We start from the raw sequence: 27988 nt of genomic DNA, 5'->3' as shown, positions 1-27988 counted from the left end.
TAGTGTCGCTCATTTGCCTAAAAAGGGATGTGACCATGGCCCTGTGGGAAATTACAGGGCCTGCTAAATGGGATTCAAATCTCAGTGACTCAAATCTCACTTCGGGCAGCCCCAAAGCACAAACCTGATTTTTCGGGTGCCTGTCACACCTGGTGATGGGCAAACCCGGCAGAAATCAGCGCTCACACCATCACTGGCACCTTCAAAGGATCCCCCTGAGCCTCAGCTTTCCAGATTCAAGGAATTTGGGGGCTCCGTGGAGGAGCTGGAGCCTGCTCAGCGCCAGGTGAGGAACCCAATCAATCACACCGCTGGAACTCCCAAACTGGGGTTGATTACTCCCAAACTGGGGTTGATTACTCCCAAAGTCCCTCCTATTTTCCCCCACATGGGGTTGATTACTCCCAAACTCCCTCCTATTTTCCCACACACACAGATAGCCCAAAAAAGGCTGTTCTCCCTATGGAAAAGCTCCTGGCACAACCCTGTGGATACAGAGCTGAGTGCAGGACTGGTCCAAAGCCATCAGGGCTGTGGGAGAGGAGGGAGCGAATTTCAACCTCAGACCTGCTGGGGACAAGGGGGAGACACTGTGTGAACTGGGGACACTGGGGAGGCACCATGTGAGCAAATTTCCATGTCAGACCCACTGAGGACATTGGGGAGACACCCTGTGAGCCAATTTCTACCTCAGACCTGCTGGGGACATTGGGGAGGCACTCTGTGAGCCAATTTCCATGTCAGACCTGCTGAGGACATGGGGGAAGCACTCTGTGAGCCAATTTTTACCTCAGACCTGCTGAGGACATTGGGGAGGCTCTCTGTGAGCTGGGGACACTGGGGAGGCACCATGTGAGCCAATTTCCATGTCAGACCCGCTGAGGACATGGGGCAGGCACTCTGTGAATGAATTTCCACCTCAAACCCACTGAGGATATCGGGCAGGCACTCTGTGAGCCAATTTCCATGTCAGACCCCCGGAGGATATTGGGGAGGCACTCTGTGAGCAAATTTCCACCTTAAAGCCACTGAGGATATTGGGCAGGCACCCTCTGAGCCAGTTTCCATGCCAGACCCGCCGAGGACATGGGGAGGCGCTCCGGGATTCGCTGCTGTCACACAGGAGGGATCTTGCATCCCTGATCAAGATACCAACGCAATCCTAGCCCAGAGCACATTCCTGATCAACTCCCAGGCTGCAAGAGCTGCAACAGGAGCCCAGAAAAAGCACGGGGAGAAACTTCCAGCACCCACATTGCCCTTTTTTTTTTTAATTTTTCTTTTCTTTCCCCTCCCTTTCCAGCCCCTGCCACCCCAGACCCTCCTTACCGGGCTCCACCTGGTCAGGTTCGTGCCTGGTGTCTGTGGAATCTGCTGCATCCCCGCTCATCTTGATCTCTGGAAAAGGAGGCACAACTGATTTTAATAACAGGTCACAGTCCCAGGCAACAGGCACATGTGGCTTCCACTAAACAGCACAAATGAATGTGTGTAATTATAATAAACCATCAGACTTTCAAATTTCTGATTCCTCAACATCCAGGCACTAGAATATTCATCAGCTCTGAGGATGCACTTTCCCTCCTGTTGCTCTTTGCAGCCCCCCTCACTCCTGTGCCCCCTCCCCAGTTTGCTGGGGGCTTTTCACCCCTCTCATCCCTCCTCACCCATGGGATGAAGGGGTGGATTCAGCACTGGGAGCTCCCCAGCCCTGCTCAGGCTTCCCAGACCTGCTGTGGCTGTGACAGCACCCTCCCACACCTGCAGAGATGGGGATCCCTCCAGCTTTCTCCAGATCCTTCCCTTGGCCTTCAAGATGGCTCAAACCCAACTTGTTTTTCCCACTGCCTCTCTCTGCACTTTATTTCTCCTCTTTTCTGTCACTTGTAGGTGTCCACAACCCCCAAAAGCCACCCAAGATCTGCTCCATATTGAATTTCCCCCCTAGACCAAGAAATTTGTCATTTACCCTTGAAGTGATGACTGCCACCACACCCGGGGCCACTTTCTCCTTCGGGGACAGCTGCAAGAGAAGGTGGCAATGGTCAACTTCACACCCTTAGCAGAGGCCAAGGACACAGAGGTGGGAGAAGGGGGGATCTCTATTCAAATTCAGACGGACACCCCCTCAGCTTTTCCCTTTCCATGGGAATTTTAACTGCTTCCAGACTCGTTGCGGGGGGCAAAAAAAGGGTAAAAAATGAGATAAATTTTTATTATTTGAGTGATTTGCATGCTCTTCCTGCAGCCAATCCCGGCCACAGACTCTCCCCATTTGCATGGGGGAATAACAACAGCGGGGAAGCTGGGCCAGTGTTTGCTGTGGTTTTGCCGGGGTAGGGAAGGCAGGTGGAAGCCACCTAAAAGCATCATGCAAACCCTTTTCCTCTTCCCCATATCCACCTTTTGTTGTTCCCAAAGGGGTGAGAGCAGCCCCGTTGGATTTTTCTCCCCATTTCCCTCTTTTGCTCCCACCATACCAGGCAGGGCTTTGTGTGTGTGCAGGTTTGCTTTGCCCATATTCAAAGCTTCCCTCGTGTGCAAACAGCAGATAATCTGATTTTTTGGCCAATGTTTCATAGCTTTGATCAAGTTGAAAGCCTGTAACTTTCTCCAGCAAATGAATAAAGGTAGAAAAAAAAATCGGGATTTTATACCAGAGCACAGAAACTTTCGCATACTCCAGAAACTTCCTTTCCTTAAATTATATTAAGGAGTGAGGGGGGGGGGGAAGGAGGGAGAAAAGAGTTGTGGGATTTTTTTTCCCCCTTCAAATAAACCCTCTGCAATTAAGACATGAACGTTTAGTGGGGCTTCTAAGCATTTCTACGGCAGGAAGAGTAATTACCATCAGCTATAAACATCTTCTTGTCTTGTACCACTGCCAAGGGACCCTAACTTAGGCAATCTACAAAGCACAAAGTTTTGCTGGCTGCCAAAAAGTATTAAAAAAAAAAAAAAAAAGCAAGCAAGTTCTCATAAAATAGAGGAAGAAAAAAAAATCTAAAAGCCTGCAGAAATTTGGTGCTTCCTTTGGTGAGAAAGCTTGAAAGCTTTATAAAAAAATAAAATTAGGGAAAGCAAATATCTAATTCCCAAGAGAGAGAGAGCTGGAGCAGTTCAGACAGAGCTGAGGAAGGACAGACAGAAAAGCAGAGCACGAAAAGCTCTGTCCCTGCTGCAGAAGTGACCCCCACACCCCTCTGCCATTAAAAACTGGGATGGGTGGGGAGGGAAGGAGGAATTGCTGCTGCAACTTGATTGCATATCACATGTTATCCACCAGGTAAATCCCCTCCTCCTGCAGCTGGGAGATAAGGAGATGCCCTGGGATTCCCATGCACAGGAATTTTCTTTTCAGCGAGATTCAAAATTCCCCTATAAATGTGCACAAGTTATTATGGTTTGAATATATTGAATTTTATTTTCAGCGAGATTCAAAAATCCCCTATAAATGTGCACAAGATTCAAATCCCCCCTATAAATGTGCACAAGTTATTACGGTTTGAATATATTGAATTTTATTTTCAGTGAGATTCAAAAAATCCCCTATAAATGCGCACAAGTTATTATGGTTTGAATATATTGAATTTTATTTTCAGCGAGATTCAAAAATCCCCTATAAATGTGCACAAGATTCAAATCCCCCCTATAAATGTGCACAGGTTGTTACAGTTTGAATATCTTGTCAGGAAAAATAAGATAAAAAAGGAAAAATGAGCAGGAAGAAAAGGAAAGCTCTGCCTGCTGGTCTCAGAGGTTTAAGGTTTAGGACAGATTTTGTATCCCTGTGGATGACAGGAAAGAAGCAGCACCCTCCAAGGGATCCTTGGGAACAAGGAGCACACACACAGAGCAATTATTTTCTAATCTAATTGCAGCCAACACCTGGTTATGGACACCCCAAACCCTTCCACTACAACCAGAGCCATGCAGACCCAGCTTTGACCCCTGCTCCATCCTAAAAAACACCTTCAGACAGGGCAGGCTGGCAGTCCAGGCAGTCCAGCTCCTTCCACACAGCTTTGCCAGCTTAGCAATACACACAGGATAATCAGGCTTGGAGAAAATAAATAAATAAATAAATAAAACCTCTCTGGGAAAAATAACCCGGCTTAGGACAGCCTAACTCCAAACCACAGCCCTATTAGGAGCCGCCACTGTGGCCTGGGCCATATTAAAAATGTGCTGCTCTGCCCCGGCTCCCAAGCAGAGCTGGGGCAGGGGCAGGCTGGGTGGTTCAGCCAGACCAAAGGAGCCCTGCCAGCGCAGACACCTCTCCGGGATATATCTGCATCTCTATTTTTGCCGAAACAAACGGTGTCAGCAAATAAAGCCTTTCCCAAGCCCTCGTAGCTGTCGGGGCACGGGCGGAGGGTGAGCCAGCCTGGTGGCTTGAAAAGTGGAATGAGTGGAGGAGGAGGGGGAGCTGGGCTTGGCTGCGAGCATCACCCCCGGGTTGCTGGGCTTGAGCCCCTCCGGAGGCTGCAGGGAGGTGGAATATCCAAAATGCCCCGGGAGGGGGTGGTGGCAGCCAGCAGGGAGGTGTCTCAGCAGAGAGGAGGGTGTGAGGAGCATGGGCAGCCCCCGTGCGGGCTGTGTCTTCTCCTAAAATCATTAAAGCTGGGGAAAAACTCCAAGATAAAAACGGGGGTTGTGTCTTCTCCTAAAATCATTAAAGTTGGAAAAGACCTCCAAGATAAAAAGGGGGGTTAAAGCTGAGCACAGCTCTGCAAGCAGCTTCTCACAGAGGGGCCTCAAAGCTGCTCAGGGACCCCAAAACTGAACTGCTTTTGTAGAGGGGTGAAAAAAACCCCTCCCACCTGTGCTGGGCTCCTTTCCCTGCAAAGGACTCCTCAAAACTCCAGCACGGGGGGATGATCCGGGGGAGGGGAAGCTCCAAATCCAGCCTGGGGGCGATGCCACCGGCTCTGGCGGAGGGCACGGGATGATGTGGGGAATGTCCCTGTGCAGAAAGAGTCACCCACGAGCCCAGGGGATGGCTGGGTGGGTTGATGGGTGAGTGGGTGGGTGAGTGGGTGTCTTGGAGCCTGCAGGGGACGCGTCCCCCCGAGACACCAAGGCAAGCACACCCAGATGCTCCGACCAGTCTGGCTCACACCCCGAGCCCAGACCACGAACTTCCCTCCTTGGCAGCCTCTCCTCGCAGCCAGGGCTCCCCAGCCCACTCAGGCCGGCCACAGAGGCATCCCAGAGCCCTGCAGAGGTTGGGACAAGGCCGTGGAGCAAGGGCTTTGGGCACCCTGTCCCACCACTGCCACTGTCACACCGCTGGGCTGGTGGCATTGCTGCACCTGCCCTGCAGGCCTGGGCACGCAGGGGTCGTGGAGGGGCTACCAGCCCCCCAGGTACCCCCTGAGGAGCAGGATTCCCACAGGGGTACCCCAGGGAATGAGCCCGGCACAGAGTGATGGATGCATCCTCCCCTCCAGCAGAGCGTTTTGTGCTGCACAAAGCCCAGGACAGAAGGGGCACGTGGCTCCTGTGCCCCAAAATGCCACTGCCTGCCCAGCCAGGACGGGGCTCCCGGGCTCTGGCTGCTCCAGTTCCAGCGTCAGGCTCAGCTCCTGTGCCCAGGGATGGGGTCCTGCCCTGGGATCGAGCCCTGGCAGGGTGAGCGGGGCTCAGCACAGCTCCGGGGGATCGGGCAGGGATTGCTCCAGTTCCCAGCTCGCTGCAGGGCAGGGGCTGCTCAGCGGGGATGCGAGATCCCCTCTGGATCAGAGCCCTGGAAGCAGCTCCTGAGTATCGCTGCTCATTCATTCCCGACTCAACCCAGCCTCCCTCAGCTCCCTCCTCATTCATTTCTCCCTCTTTGTGGCGAACTTTTCTCCTTCCAGCCCGCGCCCCATCTCTCTCTCGCACGCCTCCCTCACCCCTGCCGCATCCCTCCGCGGGTTTATCCCGGCTCTGCCCCGGTGACAGGACGCACAGCTCAGCACTAAACTCCCATTTTCCAGGCTCCCAAGAGCCCCGCGCTGCTCCCTGACCCCGCTGGCGCTGGCAGCGCTGCTCCCACCTTGGCAGCCCCCTGAACACATCAGGGCAGCATCCCTCCCCCGCCGGGAATGCGGGCACTGCACCAGGAGAAGAGGAGGGAAAAGAGCCAGGAGGGGTCAGGGCGAGCAGAGCCAGCCCGTTTCCTGGCCGAGCCCGCGGCCCCGCGCCGCGCTTTTACCTGCGTGCACGGACTCCAGGTTCACCATCCTGCCGGCGGGGGGAAATCCGCGGTGTGCCCAGCCTCCTGCCGTCAGCCCCAGGTTGCCAGGGGCTGCCAGTTTGCCCTCCCTCCTCTGCCACCCGCTGCCTCTCGAAGCGGCCGTGGGTCCGCAGCCCAAGGGACCTAGAGCTCCATTGCCTGTTGCCATGCAGGGCCAGGTGAGCATGCGGCGCGGTGCCACGCCTCGCCCCACCTCCGGCTCCCTCGGGTGCCCTGACACCCAGCAGCCTGGCGTCAGGCCCATGCAAACGCTGCCATTTGCATATTAGTAACTCGGGAATGGATGAGTCCCTGCAGCGCTGCCAGGCTGCGGGGTGGGGTGGGAAGGAGGGCAGGAAGGAAAGCGCTGCGCTCGGGCAGCACCCGCAGCACCTGCCCCAGAACCCTGCTGTGCCCCCTTTTGGGCTCTGAGCACCCGGGTGGGCTTGGGCAGCACCTGCCCCAAAGTTCTGCCGTGCCCCCTTTGGGTTCTGAGCACCCGGGTGGGCTTGGGCAGCATCCACACCACCTGCCCCAAAGCTCTGCCATGCCCCCTTTGGGTTCTGAGCACTCCGGTGGGCTCAGAAAGTACCCACAGCACCTGCCCCAAAGCTCTGCCATGCCCCCTTGGGCTCAGAGCACCCGGGTGGGCTCAGGAAGCACCCACAGCACCTGCCCCAAAGCCCTGCTATGCCCCCTTGGGCTCAGAGCACCCCGGTGGGCTCAGGAAGCATCTTGCTATGCCCATCTTTGGGCCCTGAGCACCCCCGAGGGCAGGTGTGTGATTTCACAGAATCCCAGAATAATGAGGTTGGAAGGGAGCTCTAAGATCATCGAGTCCAACCCACGCCCTCACACCTCAACCAGACCCTAGCACCAAGTGCCATGTCCAGCCTTTTTTTAAACACATCCAGAGGTGCTGATTCCACCACCTCCCTGGGAAGAGAATTCTTTATTTATTATTCTTTCAGTGATTCTTTTTTTCCTAATATCCAACCTATCCCTTCCCTGACGTAGCTGAGACTGTGTCCTCTGGTTCTGTCAGTGCTCCTGGTGGAAGAGACCGACCCCACCTGTCTAGAACCTCCTTTCAGAATAGTAGAGAGCAGTGAGGTCACCTCTGAGCCTCCTGCTCCCCAGGCTAAACAGCCCCAGTTCCTGGGGTCACTCTGCTAATCCTGTGGCGTTGTGTCCTCTCAGGCTGGGCTGCACCTCGATGCTGAGTGGAACAGCATGAAAAGGAAAGTGAAAAGCATCAAAGAAACCCGGAGATAAAGAGCAGGGTTAAAGAATAAATAATGAAGATAAAGGCTGGCACGTGGAGACCCTGCTCTCCCGACGTGCTCCATCTCTGTCCCCTAAGGAGAGGAGAGAAGTGGCAGCCACCTCTTCCTCCTGCTCCAAGCCGCACTATTTACCAACTTCCAGGGAAGCCAGGCAAGAAAAAATCCCCTAACGCCGGCTCCTTCTGCAGAAACCAGCCAGCGCCTGAGCTCCGTGCTGTGACAGCGAGCCAGGCATGGCTGTCCCTGCCATGTGCCACCCTGGTGACCCCAGCACCCTGGGGACACCGTGTGACAGGGCCGGGCTGCAGCCGCCGGCAGGGAGCCCCGCTGAAAGCGTTAACGCTCCATCAGTAGCTGCCAGGTACAAGCTATCGCACATTCATCTCTCTCCGCGGGTAATTCACGTTCCAGGGCTCTCGGCTTTCCCACACGCCGCTCTCCCTCCCTGGAAAGACAGGTTTCTGGCAGGGGATGGGTGGGCGGGCAGGATCTCCAGCCTCACCCCCAGCCCAGGAGCCGCCCGCGGCATGGGCAGCCAGGACATCCCCGGGAGAGGGCGGAGGAGCCCGGCCAAACCCTAACGAGGAAAAACCCGAGGGAAGCTGGGGGTTCCCGGCTCACAGCGACATTTCTTTCCAGGGCAGGGGAGGTTTCAGCCTCCGGGAAGCAGCAGCAGCAGCGGGTGCTGGGCACGGGCAGCTCCCGTGGAGCTCCTGGACTCCTGCCACCCGTCCAGCCACTCGGGCCGGAGCCCTGCGGCGTTCCTGGGCAGCTGCCGCCCTCCTTTCGTGTGTTTTTCTCTGGGTTTTCCCCCATCCTGAAGCCTGACGTGATCGGGTGTCTTCGCTGCGTCAAACAGGAATTTATTTGCTGGTGGCTCGCAGCCAGCTCGAAAGGCTGGCGACCACGGGAGCTCGCCTTCCCCCACATCAGAGCGCCTTTTGTTCGCCAGCCAGGAGTTTCTCGTCTCTCTCTGCTCTTCCTGGCGCTTTTCCCGAGCTCCAGAGCCCACCAGGGGGGCGGCTCTGCCGGTGGCATCTCCGGCCGGGCAGGAATCCCGGGCATCCTCCGGGCAGGGATGCAGTCCCGGCCACGGGCAGGGCACCAGTGCCCTCTCCTGGCCCCAGACGCGGCTGGGAATGACTTTTTCTGGCTGTTACTTTGTGCTCAGTGAAACAGAGGGGGAAATTAAATATTTAGGTGGTTTTCTCCCCGGATAGCCGCGAGAGCCAAGCCCGTCCCCTTGGGTGCCCTGAGCTTTGGTGATGTGCGGGACAGAACAAACGCTGCTCGTGAAAATGAGGGGATGGATCGCAGCATCGCCACTTCTTTGTGCTGGGGAAATGAGGTTATCAGGCAAGGCAGGATTGGTTTGACTCTGATCGCTGCAAAAATCACTCCCAGACGCCGTCAAACACGCTGCTCTTTCTTTTCCGTGTGGTCATCAGTGACCTGCCCGCTCTCCTCCTCACTGCAGGCACCGTGCTCTTCCTCTCCTGCTGTTCCAGGTGTCTCTGGGAGGGAGATAAGCTCTGCAGGTAGCACCCGATTTATGGGATACGGCCTTGGGACGGGCCCTGGAGGCACGAACTGCAGGGAGAGGCTACAAAAATCCCCAGCGTCCTCTTCCGGCAGGGCTGGGGGCATCCTGCGATCTTGTAGGGACCGGTTGGACCACGAGCATCCCTGTCCCGGCATCCCAGCATCCCGACATCCCGACATCCCGGCATCCCAACATCCCAACATCCCGGCATCCCAGCATCCCGGCATCCCGACATCCCAACATCCCGACATCCCGATATCCCGGCATCCCTTCATCCCAGCATCCCGGCATCCCAACATCCCGGCATCCCTTCATCCCGACATCCCGATATCCCGACATTCCGGCATCCCGAACCCGGCCGGGCACAGCCGCACTCCGCCAGCACCCACTGCTGGAGGCCGGGGAACTGCACCGGCTACGGGCATTCCAGAGCCTCGGAATTCCAAAATAAAGCCCACAGGGCTCGCTGGGATGGATCCCGATGCTCCCAGAGCGAGCCCGTGTCTGTCCCGACATCCCTGGGAAGGGACAGCAGTGCCTGGAATCCAACCCCACCCTGCTCACAGCCTGCCCTAGAGCAGGGTTTAACCCCAGCACCCGGGAGAAAACCCCACAAAGAGCAGGAAACAAAGCCCTGTTCCTCCTGCCCCCCCAAAAAAGTGAATTGTTGGTGGGCGAAGAGCAGAAGCGCTGGAGGTGCTGGTCCCATCCCTGATTCCCCACACTAGGGGGAATCAGAGCTCCAGTTTTCTCCTCCAGCAGCCACGGCAGCTCCGGGCTGGCCTCAAAGCGCCGCCCTCTCAGCTGGAGCTGCGGAGGAATTCACCAGGAATTCACCGGGAATTCACCAGGAATTTTCTCCACACCCACAGAAGCCTCGTGGGACCAGGACCTGCTTCCTCTGATGGGTTTATCCAGCACAGCCCGAGCTCAAAGCTCCCAGAACGGCCTGGGATGAGCCAAACCTCTCCCCATGAGCTCAAACCTGTCTCCCCATGGAGGGTCTGAGGTGCAGCATCACCTTGCTGAGTCAAAAATTCCCGCATGCTCTCCCCCAGTCCATGGCTCTTCACCAGGTGCAGGTTTGAGACTTACCCATAAAGGAGCAAATCTGAATTCACACACAGAGAAAATTTTAGGCCAAGGATGCTTTAAAAAATCAGTTTATTTTACCTTACAAATGATAAATAATTTTTTTTTTGTTTAAAAAATCATTTCAAGTGTGTTTTACTTCATGTTCCAATATTAAAATACCTTTCCCTTCTCCCCCCACCCCCTTAAGTGATCGATACAAAAATAATTGTGACCAAATTATTTTTTTTTCTTCTTTGCAAAAATTCCTGCGTTTTAGGCAAAAAGGCACATTGTGAAGGCTTTTCACCAGGAGGCACAGGGGTTCCTCAAGACCTCAAGAGCTTCTCTCCCCTCTGTGCTTGTCCTAATTTGAGTGGAAGAGGACACAGACCCAAGCAGCACTTCCAGTGCTTTTTGTCTGATCCCTCCAGGAATGTTCCAGGGCCAAGGACAACTTCAGTGTCACCCTTGTTTAACATATGGGGGAAACCAAGGCACAGCAAAGCAGTACAGTTATTTAAGAGCTTCTTGTGAATAGCTGGCAGAGCAGGACATAAAACTGGACGTGGATGTGGCATCCTGTCTTCTTCAAAACCCACCTGGGATCCTCTTCTCCCCTTCCAACCACGGTGGTAGTCACGAGTCTCTAGATGTTTCTTTCTTAGTGGAACAGTCACAAGACCAACACAAAAAGTTGGGCCTTCACTAGTCTAGATAGGGATTAATTAAAGCCCTAATTACCAGCCCTTTAGGGGCACAGGATTCTGGGCTGTATCCCCCGGTGCATCTTCCATCCACAGGGGGATATAACAGCCAGTCAGGCACTAGGAAAAGCTACAGGCAGGCTCTTGCTTTGGGTGGCCTTCAAAGCCCCCTTGTTCAGGGGCTGTGGTCCCAGAAATCAGCTGTTTCCCCGTGGTTGTGTCACCAGGAGGTGACGAAGGCAGCAGCAGAGATGTTTGGGAACCCAGGTCAGCAAGATCCTTGCCCTGCCTGCTCAGCTCGAGGCTGGGAAGTGCCCCTTTGAGCTCCAGAGCAGGGCAGCACATCTCTCTCCCCGTGCTTCACCCCAAAACCTGCATCTCCTGCCCCAGGGAGCCAGAGCATCACCACCCAGGAAGCAGCACGTGGGGAGGGAGGCCACGAGGAAAGGCACAGAGCACAAGGCACCGCTGTGAACATCATTCCTTCTTCAGAGCAGCCAGCTCCTCGCCGGGGCAGACGAGCCACCCCTGGGCAAGCCTGGCCTGGCTCTAGGTTTCCTCATCCCAGAGGCAGAGCTGCTTTTGAGGCACGTAGTAGTGGAAGGTGTAGCCCTTCTGGCAGCTGCGGATGCCGCACTTGTAGGAGGACACCCTGCCCGCGGCGTCGCGGCTCTTGCAGTACTTGAGCATGCAGGGGTACCACTCGATGCTCAGCGAGTAGCTGCACATGCACGGCTTCCAGCGGTCCTGGCACAGCCCGCAGCGCTGCAGCTCCGGCAGCTCCGAGCCCTGCGGCAGCACCTCGAACATGGAGCCGTCCACCCCTGTGGGAGCAAGCACACACAGGATCGGGATGGAGGGAAACCAAAGGACAGAGCCACCAAAGCCATCCCCACACAGCCCCCAGGCTGAGGAGGAGCTTGGACAATGTTTCCAGGAGTTGCTGGGATTGAAATCGGAATGGGAGCCACTGGAGAGTGAAAGACCCCAAGGAAAGCAAGGTTGGCAGTTCCAAGCCCTGCGGCACCTCGAACATGGAGCTGTCCACCCCTGTGGGAGCAAGCACACACAGGATCGGGATGGAGGGAAACCAAAGGACAGAGCCACCAAAGCCATCCCCCCAGGCTGAGAAGGAGGTTGGACAGAGAGTTTTCAGAAGCTGTTGGGACTTAAATCTGAATGGGAACCATGGGAGAAATAAAAGACCCCAAGGAAAGCAAAGTCCGGCAGGTCCGAGACCTGCGGCAGCACCTCGAACATGGAGCCATCCACCCCTGTGGGAGCAAGCACACACAGGCTCAGGATGGAGGGAAGGGACACCAAAGCCATCCCCACACGGCTCCCAGGCTGAGGAGGAGGTTGGACAATGTTCCCAGAGATTATTGGGACTTAAATGTGAATGGGAACCACAGGAGGAATAAAAGACCCCAAGGAGAGCAAGGTCCGAGCCCTGCGGCAGCACCTTGAACATGGAGCCATCCACCCCTGTGGGAGCAAGCACACACAGGCTCAGGATGGAGGGAAGGGACACCAAAGCCAACCCCACACGGCCCCCGGGCTGAGGAGGATCTTGGACAATGTTCCCAGGAGTTGCTGGGATTGAAATCTGAATGGGAGCTACGGGAGAGTGAAAGACCCCAAGGAAAGCAAGGTCTGGCAGCACCTCAGACATCCCTCAGGGTGAACAAACATCCCTCAGGGTGCACAGCCATCCCTCAGGGTGCACAGCCATCCCTCAGGGTGAACAAACATCACTCAGGGTGCACAGCCATCCCTCAGGGTGCACAGCCATCCCTCAGGGCGAACAAACATCCCTCAGGGTGCACAGCCATCCCTCAGGGTGCTGCCATGAGGCAAAGCCAAAGGAGACAGCCACCAAAGCCAGCTCTGGTATCTCGGCACAGTCCCCAGGTCAAGGAGGAGGTTGGAAAGAGCATCTCCAGGGATTAAATCTGCATAAGAACCAGAAGAGAGCAAAGGACCCTGAGGACAGTAAGTCAAAAGACACAAGACCAATGTGCTTCCTCTGGGCGGTGGAGCAGGTGAGAGGTTACTTTTAAAATCCCAAATTAGGTTCGCTCAGGGAGTGCCAGCAGGAGGAGTGAGATCTGCTCACACACAGGCAGGGTGACACACGTGCCTCAGAGCCAAAACAATCAGTGCTGATCCCCAGAAACCTGGCAGGAGCCACCACGGCACCGTGCCAGCCCACTGACAGGAGCAGCTCTAGGGAAAGCCATGGGAAATCACCTTTCTCCAGCCAGAACTTGACATCTTCCTCCCGGGTGTAAATGGCCTCCCTGGCCTCCGCGCAGACGTTGTGGATGTGGGAGCTCAGCTGGGCTGCCTTGCTGAAGTTCACGGCCACGTCCATGCTGAGGTGCTCCACACCTCGCACCTCCTCTGCCTGCCTCACTGTCCGGGGGTTTTTCTGCAGAGGAAACCATCAGAACTTCAATGCTGCCTGCACCTTATTCCTTACAGGTGTGCTGCCAACACCAGATGTGAGAACAGATGTGCACCTGGGTGAGAAGCACCTTAAAATAACCTGTTGCTACTGAAACCACGATGTTTTACCATTGCCTGTGGTGGTTTCTCCATGTTCTGTCCTGATTAATGGTCCCAGATCAGTGCTGGCTTCATTGGGGCAGGGATTTTCATATCCCTGACACAAATTAGGCTCAACTAAAACTTTACTAGAACAGGACCAACACCACTGATAAACTCAGTTTAACACCAAACCCCTCAAGCAGGAGGGGTGGGCAGAGGTGGCTTGAAGAGCTGAGCAGCCTGGGGAGGGCATCCAGGCAGGAAAACTCAGAATTCCTGTCTGGATGGGAGGAGGGAGCCCCGTACCTGGCGCAGCTTGGCCATGGACTCGCTGGGGATGATCTCGTTGCGGTGCAGCCGGGTCACAAAGCAGAGGGCCTGGAACTGGCTCTGGCCCCTCTCCAGCTCCCCGAGGATTAAGGCACGGAAAATCTTCACCTCCTGCCACAGAGAGAAATAACAAGAGTGAGAGCTGCAGATCTTTGGCATCGGTGAGGTGAACCGAGAGGTCGGGGTCAAAGAGAAAGGCTCCAGCCCTAAAACAAAGCCAAAGGTCTGCTGCTTGTGCTACCTGAGCACAGGGGTGTGGTGCCAGCTCCAATCCCACCCCAAAGCCTGCAGCAGAATCCCTGGTGTCTGCAGAGAATGAAGGGTTTTCACAATCCCACTGTGGCAAGGACAAATTGCTGCCAGGTCACATCCCACACCCAGCAGCTGAGGGTTTCTGTGCTTTCCCAAGAAGGGAAGCAAAGCCCCAAGAAGCCTCCTTTGGTTTTGTTGAGCAAATATCACACAGCCATTATGTTCATGCCTTACTGAGTAAGCAGCCCCAGATTTCCTCTGCTGCCTTTCCTCACTTGCTTCTTGACAAGTGACATAGTGGAGAAAAAGTTACTCATCCCTGAACGTGTGGAACAGAAGAGAAAATGAATTTGTTGAAGGCAGAAGGAGCCATTATGATCAGCTGCAGCTGACTTCCTTTTCTGTCCAGGTCACTAATTTTGTCATTTTATATAACATGGACTGCAGTCCTTTCCAGAACCAGCTTGGAAATCTGTCACACTTACTTCATGTAGAGCCACAGAATTCCCTGGCCAACAGCAAAGCCTCTCTGTGTCCTGCTCTGGCACCAAACCCTGATTTCCTTGCAGGGATCAATCCCTCCCTCTGCCTTCAGTCGCATTGGCATCTGCAATCCCTTGGTGCCAGCCCAGCCCACTCCAAGGGCTAAGCAGGACTGGGACAGGGAGAGCATCCCTGCCCTTGGCACCCCCTGCAGCCAAACCCTCCACAGAGAGCTGGGCAGGCACTGGAGGCTGGAGGGCAGAGCTGTGCCAGCTGCTCAGACCTTCTCCTCCTGAGCTGCTCCTGCTGCATGGCTCTGCCTTCCCTCTGCCCCAGAGGGGAGCATTTCTCCTTTCCAGCTGAGCTTTGCTGCTCACTGAGCCCACTTTTTATTCCCTGCCTTCTCTCCCATGCCCAGAAGAGCAATGGGAATGCCATTCACTGCACATCTGGACAGCTGCAAGAACAGCACTGCCACCCCCAGGATGGGAGAAATCATCTTGCTGCTGCAACTGTTGACTGCAGGGAGCGGAGGAGGCCTGAGAAGAAAGAGATTCCAAAAATTCTTGTGAAATTGCTGTGGAATTTTTACTTTTTAATGGGGAGATGTCCCACTGAGGCACTGGAACAAACCACGTTCCCCATCCACATTTGGCCCAGCTGGGAGCTCCCACAGCACGCAGGGCCCGTGGATGAGTGGACTAAAACCAGCAGCTGACTCTGGCATATTCCTCAGCGGCGGATTTAATTCCAATTCCCTTTGAACAGCCTGGGAAAAGCAAGCAGGGACAGCCACGTTTTGCATTCAGGCCGAAAACCTCCACAGGCAGGAGATTAAAAACAGTGCAGCACTTCCCAGGTTGGAGGCAATTTTTGTAAAATGAGAACGTGCTGAGCAGCTGATTAATCCTCCTGATCCATCTATTTAAGAATTAGCCCTCGGCCAGCCGGCTCTCTCCTCCTCAGGGCTGATGCAGACGAGGAATTCACAACTCCCTCTGCCCCAGCTGCAGGTGCCAGGGATTTCCAGAGCATTTATTGGCACCAAGGGAGATGCACTGGGACAGGCTGGGCTGCCAGCACTGAAACAGCTTTAAAAAAAGCCAATTTTCCAAAGATCTGGCTCCTGTAGCATGAATTATTCTGAGGGAAATCCCAGAATTTTGCAGTGAGCACTCAGTCCTGAGCAAAACCAGTTCCTTCTCCTCCCCTCCTGTCCCAAATCCTCACTTGGCTTTGATCCCTCTCTCCCTGCAGCCCCAGGTGGAGCAAGAACCAACCATGGTGCTTCAAAAAGATCCCACAGGGAAAGAGCTTTACCAAGCAGACAGGACTCAGTTCCTTCACGCACAAAAGCCCCTTCTTCGGTCACAAAGCTCATATTTATAGGAAATATCAGCAGGAACTCTGTAAGACTTAACTGGCTAACAATACACTTATTTATTTGTGTGTATTGGTCAGTAAATGGCCAGGCTGTACGTCTGTCAAATCTCTATTTTTGGTTATAGAGAGTTAGTTAGTGTCTGTATTTTAAAGTTGTAAAGTTCCTATATTTTATATTTAAAATTATTTCTATATAATTACTTCATATTTTATGAAAAATATAAATTATATCTAATTTATTATAATAATTATAATTACTTATTATAATATCTAATGTATATATTTATATAGAATTTTATTTGTTTATATTTCTATTGTTATTTTGTTTATATATTTTAAAGAGTTACTTTGGTTAGTTTATATATTTTCTTCACTGATTCTCACGGGAGAATAAATAAATTAATTAATAAACAAATAAATAAATTCTCATTTATTGTTTATGCAGGTGCAAGCTTATTTTTCTTACTAGAATAGGTTGTTAAATGCCTTTATTCTTATGATTTTTCCTTATGGGAACTTATAAGCTAATAAGGAACTTATAAACTGAAGCTAGCTTAGCTAGAGTAGCAGGGCCTAAACCACATTTTATAAAATATATTATTATGAAATATTAAAATGTATTATATATTATTAAAATATGTTCTAGATTATAGAATATAAAATAAATAAATATACAGATAAAATATATATAAAATAAATATGAATAATAACATAAAATATAAAATATTTTGTATTATTTCTTATAATATTGATAATATTATATTATATAATAATGTAATATGTAATGTTTATAATATTATATATAATAATACAGATATAATATTTTATATATTGTATATAATATTTATAATATTAATAATATAATGTTATATACTGATGATAAACTAATATAATAGATAGTATTTATAATATTATCTATAATAATAAAATATAATATTTTATATTTCCCCAAAGCTTGGAGAGCACCTTCCCCTCCCCATCCTCCTTTTCCCGGCAGGAAAAGCAGTGAATCAGTGCCAAGGTGGGTCCCCAGCCAAGGCAGCAAACAGCCCCTTTAACTGCCGAATTTCCCAGCAGGGAACAAGTCCCAGCAGAGCAGAGCAGAGCAGGGACTCTCCAGAAAACTCGGGGTGGGGGCGTGGGGAATGCTCAGCCCTGAGTGGGGCAGTGACAGCTGGGCTCTGGCTTTGGGTGACAAACACTGCAGGGGACAGCCAGCCCCGCAGCAGGGGCACAGCAGCTCCTCCAGGCAGCAGGGAATCAGTGCTCCCAAATCCTGCTGCACCATGGAAATCAGTGCTCCAAAATCCTGCTGCACCATGGAAATCAGTGCTCCCAAATCCTGCTGCTACAGCACAGAAATCAGTGCTCCCATTCCCAAAATCCCATTGTTGCACCATGGAAATCAGTGCTCCCAAATCCTGCTGCACCATGGAAATCAGTGCTCCCAAATCCTGCTGCACCATGGAAATCAGTGCACCAAAAATCCTGCTGCTACAGCACAGAAATCAGTGCTCCCATTCCCAAAATCCCATTGTTGCACCATGGAAATCAATGCTCCCACACCCAAAATCCCACTGTTATAGCAGGGATATCAGTGCTCCCACTCCCAAAATCCTGCTGTTACACCATGGAAATCAGTGCTCCCAAAATCCCACTGTTTCAGCAGGGATATCAGTGCTCCCACTCCCAAAATCCTGCTGTTACACCATGGAAATCAGTGCTCCCAAATCCTGCTCTTACAGCATGGAAATCAGTGCTCCTACACCCAAAATCCTGCTGTTACAGCAGGGAAATTAGTGCTCCATACACCATGGAAATCAGTGCTCCCAATATCCTACTGTTACAGCACAGAAATCAGTGCTCCCAAAATCCCACTGTTTCAGCAGGGATATCAGTGCTCCCACTCCCAAAATCCTCCTGTTACAGCAGGGAAATCAGTGCTCCCAAAATCCTGCTGCTGCAGCATAGAAATCGGTGTTCCCACTCCCAAAATCCCATTGTTGCACCATGGAAATCAGCGCTCCCAAAATCCCACTGTTACAGCAGGGATATCAATGCTCCTACTCCCAAAATCCCACTGTTTCAGCACAGAAATCAGTGCTCCCACTCCCAAAATCCCACTGTTTCAACACAAAAATCAGTGCTCCCACTCCCAAAATCCCACTGCTGCCTGTCCCTACCCAAGGCACTCCCAAGGAGGAGCAGGGAAATCATCCAGCTCCTTCCCTCCTCAGCCAGGGGCTGTCATCTGGGGGGTGAGAGCAGCTCAGCCCCCCCTGCCTGGGGTTTTTTTTTCCAGCAGGGATTTACAAGCCTGTGTGGTCCAGCTCCCAGCCCAGCAACCATTCCACGTCGAGCGGAGCAAAGCAGTTCCCAGGGAAATAAATCATCTCGGTGCCTTCCTCCCTGCAGCTCTGCTGCCAAATTTCTCTCCCCTAAGGGCATCAGTGCTGCTGTGGGGACCCAGTTTTGTCTCTGCAGTGGCACAGGGAAAGGGGAATGTGCTGCTGGGGACAGGGGGTGACACCAGCACTGCTGGGCCAAATTCTGCACTGCTGTCAGCAGCCTTTGCCCCAGGGATCGAGCACAGCTGGACAGAATTCCCGGAGTTTGCACAGCACAGGGAATTTGGTGTTGCATCCACAACCGGGGTCCAGCCAGCTGAGCTTCCCTGAAGGGGTGGGGATGATGGTTTTTAACCCCTCTGCCTCTGGAAATGGTTGGAATGGAGAATTTTGGGTGTGCTGCCTCTTATATTCAGGTATCTAAAAAGGCAAATCAAGGATGTGCTGGGAAAGGGGGAATAAAAAGCAGATTTTCTGAGAAATAAATACGATTCTATGGAGTAACAAACACCAGGGTGTTTTAATGAGCCCTCCCAAAAACTCCTGAATGTCCCTCATTTCCTACTTTTGGTATCTGTGCAGAGAAGAAGCTGCTTTCCAAACCACATGGATAAAATCTGTGGTCAGATGCTTTCTGTGCCACCTGGTGATTTCTCACCCAACACGTGGCCCCATGGCATGAGGAAATTCTGACACCAGCACCCCAAAAACATCACACAACAGCATCATCAACATGGAAAGGACTGGCAGTGAAAGGGTTAAAACACGACTCGGGCTTCCTCCCTTGTGTTTCCAAGCCCAACTTTTCCATGGAAAGAGAAGAGAAACTTCTCCCTATCTTTGTGCTGACCTTGAAATAAACCCACCCACTTTGTTCTCAGGCTGTGCTTAACAACTGCCAACATCACTCCAATCACACACAACACTCAGGGCTGCTTTATTTTTATTTTTTTGCAATACAAAACTTTATTTTTGCAATACATTTTATGCCTGACCAGAGAAAAATAAGTGTTTTCATTCCCTTTTCTTCAAACTGCAAGAAAAGAAAGGGTCACCCCTGCCCTGGCCAGAAAACATCGAGTCCCAGTTTGAGCTGCACCAAGGAGAAAATAACCTGGTGAGCTCTGAGGGCAGGCAGGGATGGAAGAGAAAAGAAAATCCCAGCCCTGTGGAAGCCCCAGGCACTGCTCAAGTCCCACCAGTGTCAGAGCAAAGCAATGAACAATGATCTCATTTCTTCTCCAGCCCCTGGTCTGGCAACCACAAACTGCCGGCAGAGGGGGAAAAAAATAATAAAAAAATAGTAAATAAACCCCTGACTTTGGACGAACCCCCTGCAGTTCAAGCCAGAGGAATGGAAAAATCGTTTGTGGAAAAACCCCAGCATCCTGGCCACATCATCAGGCTCAAGGGCAGCAGACAACAACCCCAGCTGCTTTTGGGAACACTCAGAGCCCCACGACCTCCAGCGCAGGGAGAAGTTGTGCAATTTGGGCGAGAGGAGCAGCAGGGCAGAGCAGGAACTGTCTGGGTGCAGCTGCAGCAGGTCAGAGGGGGAAGCCCGGCCAGGCTGCTGCCTGCTCACACATTACTCACCTCACCACAAAGCCAGCTCCCTGCTCCTTTATGTTCCCCTGGCTTTTCCCAGCTATTTTCCAGCAAATCCACAGAGCAGACAGAGTCAGGCCCCAGCTGCCCTAAAACTGAGGATTAGGAATGTATTTCTGCAAGTCGGATGCTTGCAAAGCCCTCCAGGGACCACCACTGCCAGCAGGGGCTGTGGAGCTCAGGATTTAACCTATGGAGCCAAAACACCTCCAGAGAACTCCAGCCCAGAAGAAACTCAGCTCTAATAAGGATGGGAGGGAGAGAAGATGTCCAACCCAGAAAAAAACTCAGCTCTAATAAGGATGGGAGGGAGAGAAGATGTAACACACACTCAGTCGGGTTTGTGGGTGAGCTCTGAGCTCTCAGGAGGAGCTGAAGCAAGTGAAAAATGCTGGGGAAAATCACCAGCTCAGCACAGGTCACATCCCAGGTTCCCAAAGGAGCTGCCTAGAGGATCTGAGTTTGATTTCCCTCACCTGGGAATGTGCAAGTTTGCAATCCACGGCTTCAGAGCCCTTCCTAACCTCCCTGCTGAGCCGTGGCATGCAATTATTTAATATTTTCTTTAATAGGAGTCACAGGGCTGCTTCCCTGCACATGTGCTGGAGTATCTGAAACATGCCACCACTTCCAAAATCACCATGGCTTCTGCTGGCACCTCAGGGAGGAAAAGGGACAGCTGAGGGGCTTGCAGGGAGACTGAGATTCAAAGGGGAGAGGCACCAGAACAATCCCTGGCAAAAAGGCTCCAAGGTCCACAGCAGGCTGGGACACAGCACCTTCCTATCTCATGGGTCTGGGCTTCCTCCTGCTGCAAAGCAAAGTCCACCTGAGCAAACGGGCTGGAATGAAGGTAACACAGCCGTGGGAAGGCAAGCTGCTCTTCCCTGGGCAGAGGGGGTCCCTGCCTCCAGCCAGGCCTGGCATCTCCATGCCCATGAGATCTGTGGGATTTGGGGCTTCAGCTGAGCAGCATCACCTCCCTGGCTCGGGGCTGGGAGCAGAGGGTGCTGCACAGCAGGGCAGTGCTCAGAACTGACAGCTGCCAGTCACACACGAGCCCCCAAAACCAGCAGGAGCCCACTGAGGCATTAACTGCACCCCGTGGCGTCGAGGAGAGAGATATCCCAGAGCTACAGCAGGGCATGGACACCCCCACTCTGAGCCAGGAGCCTGAGATCTCCTCAGCCCTGACCCTGCTCCCTGCCTGGCTGTGCCGAGCCTGCCACACAAAACTGCGAGGAATTGTGCAAAACTGTGAGGAATTCTGCAAAACTACGAGGAATTGTGCAAAACTCTCAGGAATTCTGCAAAACTGCGAGGAATTGTGCAAAACTCTCAGGAATTCTGCAAAACTGCAAGGAATGGTGCACAACTGTGAGGAATTCTGCAAAACTCTGAGGAATTGTGCAGAACTCTGAGGAATTCTGCAAAACTGTGCTGCTCACAACTCAGCCAGGAGCAGCAGAGCTGCAGGACCCAGCTGGGAAGCTGCTGCCCGTCCCTGGGATCTTTCACCCTCTGTTTCCAGCGTGGAGGCAGCTCCGGGCACAGGTGTGACACCGGTGGGGACAGCGAGCCTGGCTCTCTGTCCTGGAGCTGTGTTTGAGCTCAAACAAAGCCCCCGATGATGCAAGAGGATGGATTGACTTTTCCCTGTGCATTCCCAGGGTCCTTCTGGGTCCTGGACCCCCAGCCAAGATTCTCCAGCTTCCGAGTTGGGATGGACTGGGATGTGGAAGGAGGACGGGAAGGATCGCCATCCCCAGCGCTCATCCCACAAAAAAACCACTCAGGGAGAGTACAAAAAGCCCTGACCAGACCCTGCCGCGAGGTGCCAGGGGCCAGCGCTCCCACCCCGCAGCCTTCAGCCTCCTCCAGCCCGCCGGGAACCACCGCGGGCACCCAGGGATGCCCCAGCTCCGTTCTTATCCGAACCCCCCGGGGATGCTCTCCCAGCTCCATACCGGTCTGAACTCCCCGGGGATGCTCTCCCAGTTCCGTTCTTATCCGAAACCGCCGGGGATGGTCCCCCCCAGCTCGGTCCCTGCCCGAAACGCCCGGGGATGCTCTCCCAGTTCAGCTCTTATCCGAAACGCCCGGGGATGCTCACCTCGCTCCACAGCGGTCTGAACCCCCCGGGGATGCTCTCCCCACCTCGCTCCCTGCTCGAACCCCCCGGGGATGCTCTCCCCAGCTCTCTCCCTGCCCGAACCCCCCGGGGATGCTCTCCCCACCTCGCTCCCTGCCCGAACCCCCCGGGATGCTCTCCCCCGCCCCGTACCTGTCTGAAATCCGCCGTGAGCGTGACGAGGGCGCCGTCGGCCGCCCTCAGCTCCAGGCTGACGCAGTCGGCCCCGCTGTCGGCCTGCAGGCTCTCCTCCGTCACCTGCCCGCCGGGCAGCCGCACCCGCACCCGCAGCTCAGCCCGCGCCGCGGGGCCGGGCAGCGGGGCCAGCGCCAGCCACAGCAGCGCGGGCTATGTCAGGGGCGGAGCGCGGAAGGCGGCGGGGGAAGGCGGCCCCGCCGCGCCCCCGGCCCCGCGGGGGTGGCTCGCCCGCCCGGCTCATTCAGCGCCCGCCCGCCCGCTCGCTCCGGCTGGCTGTTTGTCCGTCCGTCCGTCCGTCCCTCCCCGCGCGGGCTCTGCCCTCGCCCCCCGCCCGTCACTTCCCCCCCGGGCCCGGGACGGCCCCGCCGAGCAGCGCCCGCCCCGTCGTTAAAGGAACAGCGCCGGGCCGGGAGGGGGAGCGGGAGCGGCGGGCGAGCCCTGGTGTGCACATGGATCCATCAAACACAGCCCAGGGTGTGCACATGGATCCATCATCCAGAGCCCTGGTGTGCACATGGATCCATCATCCAGAGCCCTGGGTGTGCACATGGATCCATCACCCGGAGCCCAGGGTGTGCACATGGATCCATCAAACACAGCCCAGGGTGTGCACATGGATCCATCACCCAGAGCCCAGGGTGTGCACATGGATCCGTCAAACACAGCCCTGGATGCACACATGGATCCATCAAACACAGCCCAGGGTGTGCACATGGATCCATCAAACACAGCCCTGGATGAGCACATGGATCCATCAAACACAGCCCAGGGTGTGCACATAGATCCATCACAGTCCTGGAGGAGCACATGGATCCATCACCCGGAGCCCAGGGTGTGCGCATGGATCCATCAAACACAGCCGTGGATGTGCACATGGATCTATCAAACACAGCCCCGACCCCATGGATCCATCATCCACAGCCCCACAAATGTAGGTCCCCATCCAAAACCCACCCCGCACACGTGGATCCATCTCCCAGGACCCCATCCCACACACGTGGATCCATCTCCCAGGACCCCATCCCACACTCGCGGGTCCATCTCCTGCAGCCCCAGCTGGAGGGAGGTTCTGTTCCTCCAGCCCCGTAGCTCTCCCACATTCCTGCTGTGATTTTCTCCCCGGGTCCCAGCTGGCTGCAAAGTGCAGCTGGAAAGAAGAAGGGAGAGCAGCATTCAGGCAAAGCCCAGCTCAAATCACTTTACCATGGAATGGTTTGGGTCTAAAGGGGCCTTAGAGACCACCTAAAGTTCCACCCCCGTCTTAGGGACACCTTCCACTAGCCCAGGTTGCTCAGAGCTCTGTCCAAGCCAGCCTGGAATGCCTCCAGGGATGGGGCAGCCACAGTGAAATACACTCGGAATTTTCTGAATGTGTTATTCCTCAGGCTCCCAGTGCCACAGGTCTGGTGTGAGCCACGCTGGAGGCATCTGTACCCCTGAGGATGTAACTGGGACACCTTCGGAGTCTCTCTCCCAGAAATGAGGGACCTGTGTCACTTCAGAGCCTGCAGCTCGCTCTCCAAACGCCCCCAGCCTGCCCTTCACCTTCCCTGTTCTGTGATCATTTCCAGATGGGCAGATGCTGCTGAAGGGCCCCTTTGATTTCAAAAGGTCTCTCTGCAAACACAAAGGTCACTGTGGCAGCAGGATCAGCCTGCTCCAAGAAAGAGCTTTGTGAGGAGGAGCACAGAAATAAATGGAAACAACCATTTAAAGCCACGCTTCCAGGCAGGGAGATCACTCTTGTCCAAACAGGGCTTTTCGTGTGACCTCACGCGAGCTTTAACTCTAAATTTTTACAGCTCCCCTCAAGCATAATTGGCTCCTTGAAACGTTTTTCAGGACAATAGCAGTGCTAAAAATAAGAGGAGGGAAAGTTAAGAGGTGCAGAGGAGGGAGGAAAGCAATGGCTCAGCTCGGATACAAAAAGAGAGGGAGGGCCCACAAGGTAGGAAGGCACAGAAAGATCCTCAGGACAAAAGCTGCAAAAGGAGAAGGCCCCACTCACACAGTGAATTTATTCAGAGGAGATTATGCAAAAAACCAGGAGGATCCCAGCAGGGGCTGGAGGGAAGAGCGCCGTGAGGTCAGTGGGCACAAACAGCCCTTAGAGGACCTCCAGTCCAGAGCATTCCTCTCATCCCAGACCTGGAATCCACATCCCTGTGGCACTGGGGCTAATTCAGAATTTACCTGAGCCCTGGATGCCGGGGTGTGAGAGGAGATTTGGGACCATCCTGCAGCCCAGCTGCCTGGGAGTACACGGTGTTCTTTTCCTCCTGGTAGCTCCTAGAGCAGAGGAAATCAGCATTTTTGGCTCAGGGAGCTCTTCCTGAGGCTCAGCAGCTTGCCAGGAATGCTGGAGTGCTCCTGCAGATTGCAGCTCTGACCTGGTTTGAGCCCAGTCCCAGAAATGAACGGACACACAGATAAGAAATACAGACAGGGGATTAAAAATGCTGGCAGGAAAGAGAATTAAAGAGCAAGGAGCTGTTTGGGAGATAGCAGAAGAACAATCAGGGAGAGCACAGGAGGGACAGCTTTGCTGAGGTTTGAAAGGGACTGGAGGGTGCCAAGGGACAGAGTGGTCAGCAGGTGACAGTGAGGAGAATTCCTGAAGAGCAAGTGCAGCTTCAAGACTTTGGGACAGGTCTGAGTGGCCAAACCAAGGCTTTAGTGCCTTCCTGCCTTTGCAGTTTGCTGCTGTGGGGCAGCTGCGTGGATGGAATCTCCTCTGAAGCCCGGTGAAGGTGAAACATTCCCCGCAGGATCAGCCTGGCTGAATGTTAATGACCTGCGCCAAGATTTTCTGGTACGTGAGCACATTTTATGTGAGCAGCTTTTCAATGGGAGAAAACTGCCACGGAAATACCTCAGCCACGGGGTTAAGGGGGAAAAAAATGCGCTGCTGAAATCCCAGCTGAGCTGCGCCGGGTGCGTGGGAGCAGCGAGGTGCAACCTGACCCAGGCCTTGCCTTGGTGCCTCCGTCATCCCCGGGGAAAACCACGGGGATTTGGCCAAGCTCCAAATCCTCAGGGGCTCTTCCTCCCCTCAGAGCTGCCTGCAGAAGCTCCGTGTCAGGCTGGCACCTTGGGAAACCACGAAGGGATCACTCAAAGCCTCGCTCAGAGCCCTGGCAAGGGAGGGAAGAGCAGAGCAGAGGGGGTGAGAGGCGCTGCAGCATCCACACCAAGCTCTGCTGGCAGGAGTTCCCTGCGTGCAGGTTTTCCAGGCAGAGCAAAATGTTTGTGGCCGCCTCGACTTCACCACTCGCCACCCACTTGTTGTTGTGTGGATGCTGCTAGGGGTGATGAAGAAATACCTTCAGCATCTTCTCCCTTCACGCGTTCTGGGAATGCCTCTGAGCTGTGTGGTGTTGTACCTCTTCACAAAATAATAAATAAAATAAAATAAAATAAAATAAAATAAAATAAAATAAAATAAAATAAAATAAAATAAAATAAAATTATAAAAGTTAAAAATAAACTAAACCAAAATAATAAAAATGATAAAAACTCAACTAAAATAATAAAATGACTAAAATAAAATAAAAAAATTAAAATAAAATAAAATAAAAATTAAAAATAAACAAAAATAAAATAGTAAACATTATAAAATTAAATAAAAAATAAAAATTAAAAAATTAAAAAAAATAAAATAAGATAAAATAATAAAATAAATAATCCTTTCCCCTCTTAATCTCAATCTCATTTATTCAGTCAGGATGCCCAACATCCTGAGCACAGGAGCTTTTAAGAGCAGAGAAAGTGAAGGGCCTTTCCCTGTGCTGTTTCACCCTGAAGTTAGTAATCAGCCTATACTCCAGAGACCATTAACATCCAAAGCTCCCCTCTCATGGAGGAGAGAGCAATAATTACTGCCACTTTCTCATCAGCATTGTGCTCTGCAAACCCCACTCAGATCTGAACTCTTCCAAATTAAAACCCACCAAGAACCAGTTTTTACTGCCTGCTCGGTGCCCGAATTTCTCGTTTTGTTTGCTCTGGTGTTAATCCCAGCTCCAGTTGGTGTAACTGAGGGCAGGGGTCAGGCCCAAACGTTCTGCCTTGAGCTCTTTCATCTCCCATCCTTCATTTTTTCGTTCCAAACCACTTTTAAAGCTACACGAAAGAACCATCAGTGCTTTTTGAACGATTCAATCAGGGCAAGTATTTTGGGGAGCTGAACACACAAAACCCGGCTATTTGCCATTGTTCCCAGCACTACAGAACTGAAAGAGCTCAGGGAGAGTTAATTGGATTTTTTTTTCACTCTCCTGGTCCCCCAACTTGTAGGCTAAATCCCAGCTATTATCAGGAATATTACTCCCAAGGACCTGTGGCTTGATCTGAAGCCCTGGGAAAGGATTTGTGTTGTGGCGTTCAGCGGAGACCTTACTGTTGCAGAAAGTAATCAGGCTTCGAGTCATTTCTGCCTAATTAAAAGCAATTCCACATCCCTTCCCTTCCCTGCTGCCCCTCCTGAGCGCCCTCCTTTCCTTGGCAATTACACAAACTTCTGAATGGGGGTGAAAAGCAGCTTGAGTGGCTTAGAACAATGCCCAGCATCTCCTGGCTCTGACCTGCTTACCACCCTATTCTCTGTCCTGGGCAATTAAGGGCTCGAGCAGTGCAGCAGCCTGGGTGTAATTAAACGAGCAGAGCACTGGGAAGTTGATTGAGCGCTTCAAAGCTGCTGCAGATGCTTGTGCAGAGATGTTGTCCTGGTTAATTGGGATGCCACGCTCTTTGATGCAGCTGCAGGGAGGGTGGGAAGGGCAGGAGGGGAAGGGCAGCAGTGGGGGAGGTTTTTGGGGTGTGCAGGGGGGTTCTGCCCCTTTTCTCCTGGATCAATTCACGAGAAGGGACTCAGGAGCACAAACCTGGTGTTTGGTGGAGGAGGGAAGTGCCACAAAATAATAATTCTGAAGCTCCCAAAACCCTGAGAGAGAAACTCTGAATTGTGGGAGCTGGTGGAGATCACCCAGCCAGAACTGGGCTGCCCTTTCTTAGAGAGCTGGAAGGGTCTGGTCCTTCAGGAGACCCTTCAGAGTTCCCACTGATGGTGTGGATTTGGGAAATACAAGGAGTTTATTGGAAAAATCTCCCTCGTGGTCAGCACTCCTCCTTAGATGAGTAAAAACTCCTCCTGTGGCACTGGAGATTTGGGCAGGCGCCCCTTTTGCTGCCCTGCCCTCTGCTGAGGGCAGAATTTGTACCTGAAGGGTGGAATTCCCGTTCCCTTTGTGCTGAAGTCAGGCTTGGTGTTCCTGATTTCCCTGCTCCCACAGCCCCGCTCCTCCCCTTAACATCTGGATCCAACTACCCAGCAGCAGGATCTCTGCAGCACATTCCTGCCCTCCCTCCTGCCTCTGTCCTGCTCACAGAGGGAATAAACACAAAGAGGGGGAGGTCAGAGAGAGAAAAAGGAGAGCAGGGCATGATGAAGAGGCTGGGAGATGAAATAATGTTTTTCTTTTCCTTTCCTGGATTCAGCTCTTGGCCTGTGCGGCTCTCAAATGCTGCAGCAATACAGAAATCCCATTAAAACCCCACTGGAAAAAGTGTTCTGAAGCTGCCCCCATCCCTGGAAGCGTTCAAAGCCAGGGTTTGGAGCAGCCTGGTTTGGTGAAAATGGGACAAAATGAGTTTTAATGTCCCTTGCAACCCAAACCGTTCTGGGATCCTACGGAAGCTGCCCTCAGTGGGCAGAGGGAAAAGCTGCCAGCCTTTTGCAGGGATGGAGAGGTTTGGGAAGGTTTTGGGAAGGTGGAAAACTCTGCAGGGACCTCCCCTGGGGAGTGCAAACCCCTGGGCACACAGGAAGCTCCGTGCTGGTTTTGGGAATGAAGCAATCCAGGAAGTCAAAGTTAATTAA

The 27988-nt window shown here is 53.1% G+C and overlaps 2 protein-coding genes across 2 annotated transcripts in view; both read right to left on the bottom strand.

Moving 5' to 3' along the window:
- Positions 1-6407, bottom strand: part of POU2F3 (POU class 2 homeobox 3) — a 43284-nt gene extending 36877 nt beyond the window's left edge. Inside the window, exons 1-3 of the mRNA XM_039721980.1 lie at positions 6200-6407; positions 1970-2023; positions 1330-1398 (exon numbers count right to left, since the gene is read on the bottom strand). Of these exons, the coding sequence (XP_039577914.1) occupies positions 1330-1398; positions 1970-2023; positions 6200-6407 (331 nt within the window). The remainder of the gene's footprint in view (positions 1-1329; positions 1399-1969; positions 2024-6199) is intronic.
- A 3789-nt stretch (positions 6408-10196) lies between these two features.
- OAF (out at first homolog) lies at positions 10197-23151 on the bottom strand. The gene is made up of 5 exons (XM_039721763.1): positions 23140-23151; positions 22066-22260; positions 13684-13818; positions 13078-13258; positions 10197-11651 (listed from the first exon to the last, which is right to left on the bottom strand). Exons 1-5 carry the CDS (start codon positions 23149-23151, stop codon positions 11377-11379), a joined length of 798 nt encoding a protein of 265 aa, XP_039577697.1. The 3' UTR covers positions 10197-11376.
- Positions 23152-27988: the final 4837 nt, after the last annotated feature.

This window comes from Passer montanus, unplaced genomic scaffold (genome assembly GCF_014805655.1).
Source record: "Passer montanus isolate IOZ18808 unplaced genomic scaffold, ASM1480565v1 scaffold47, whole genome shotgun sequence".
Taxonomy (NCBI): domain Eukaryota; kingdom Metazoa; phylum Chordata; class Aves; order Passeriformes; family Passeridae; genus Passer; species Passer montanus.
Note: the sequence above shows the minus strand (reverse complement) of the source record. Positions and strands in the feature narration are given on the sequence as shown.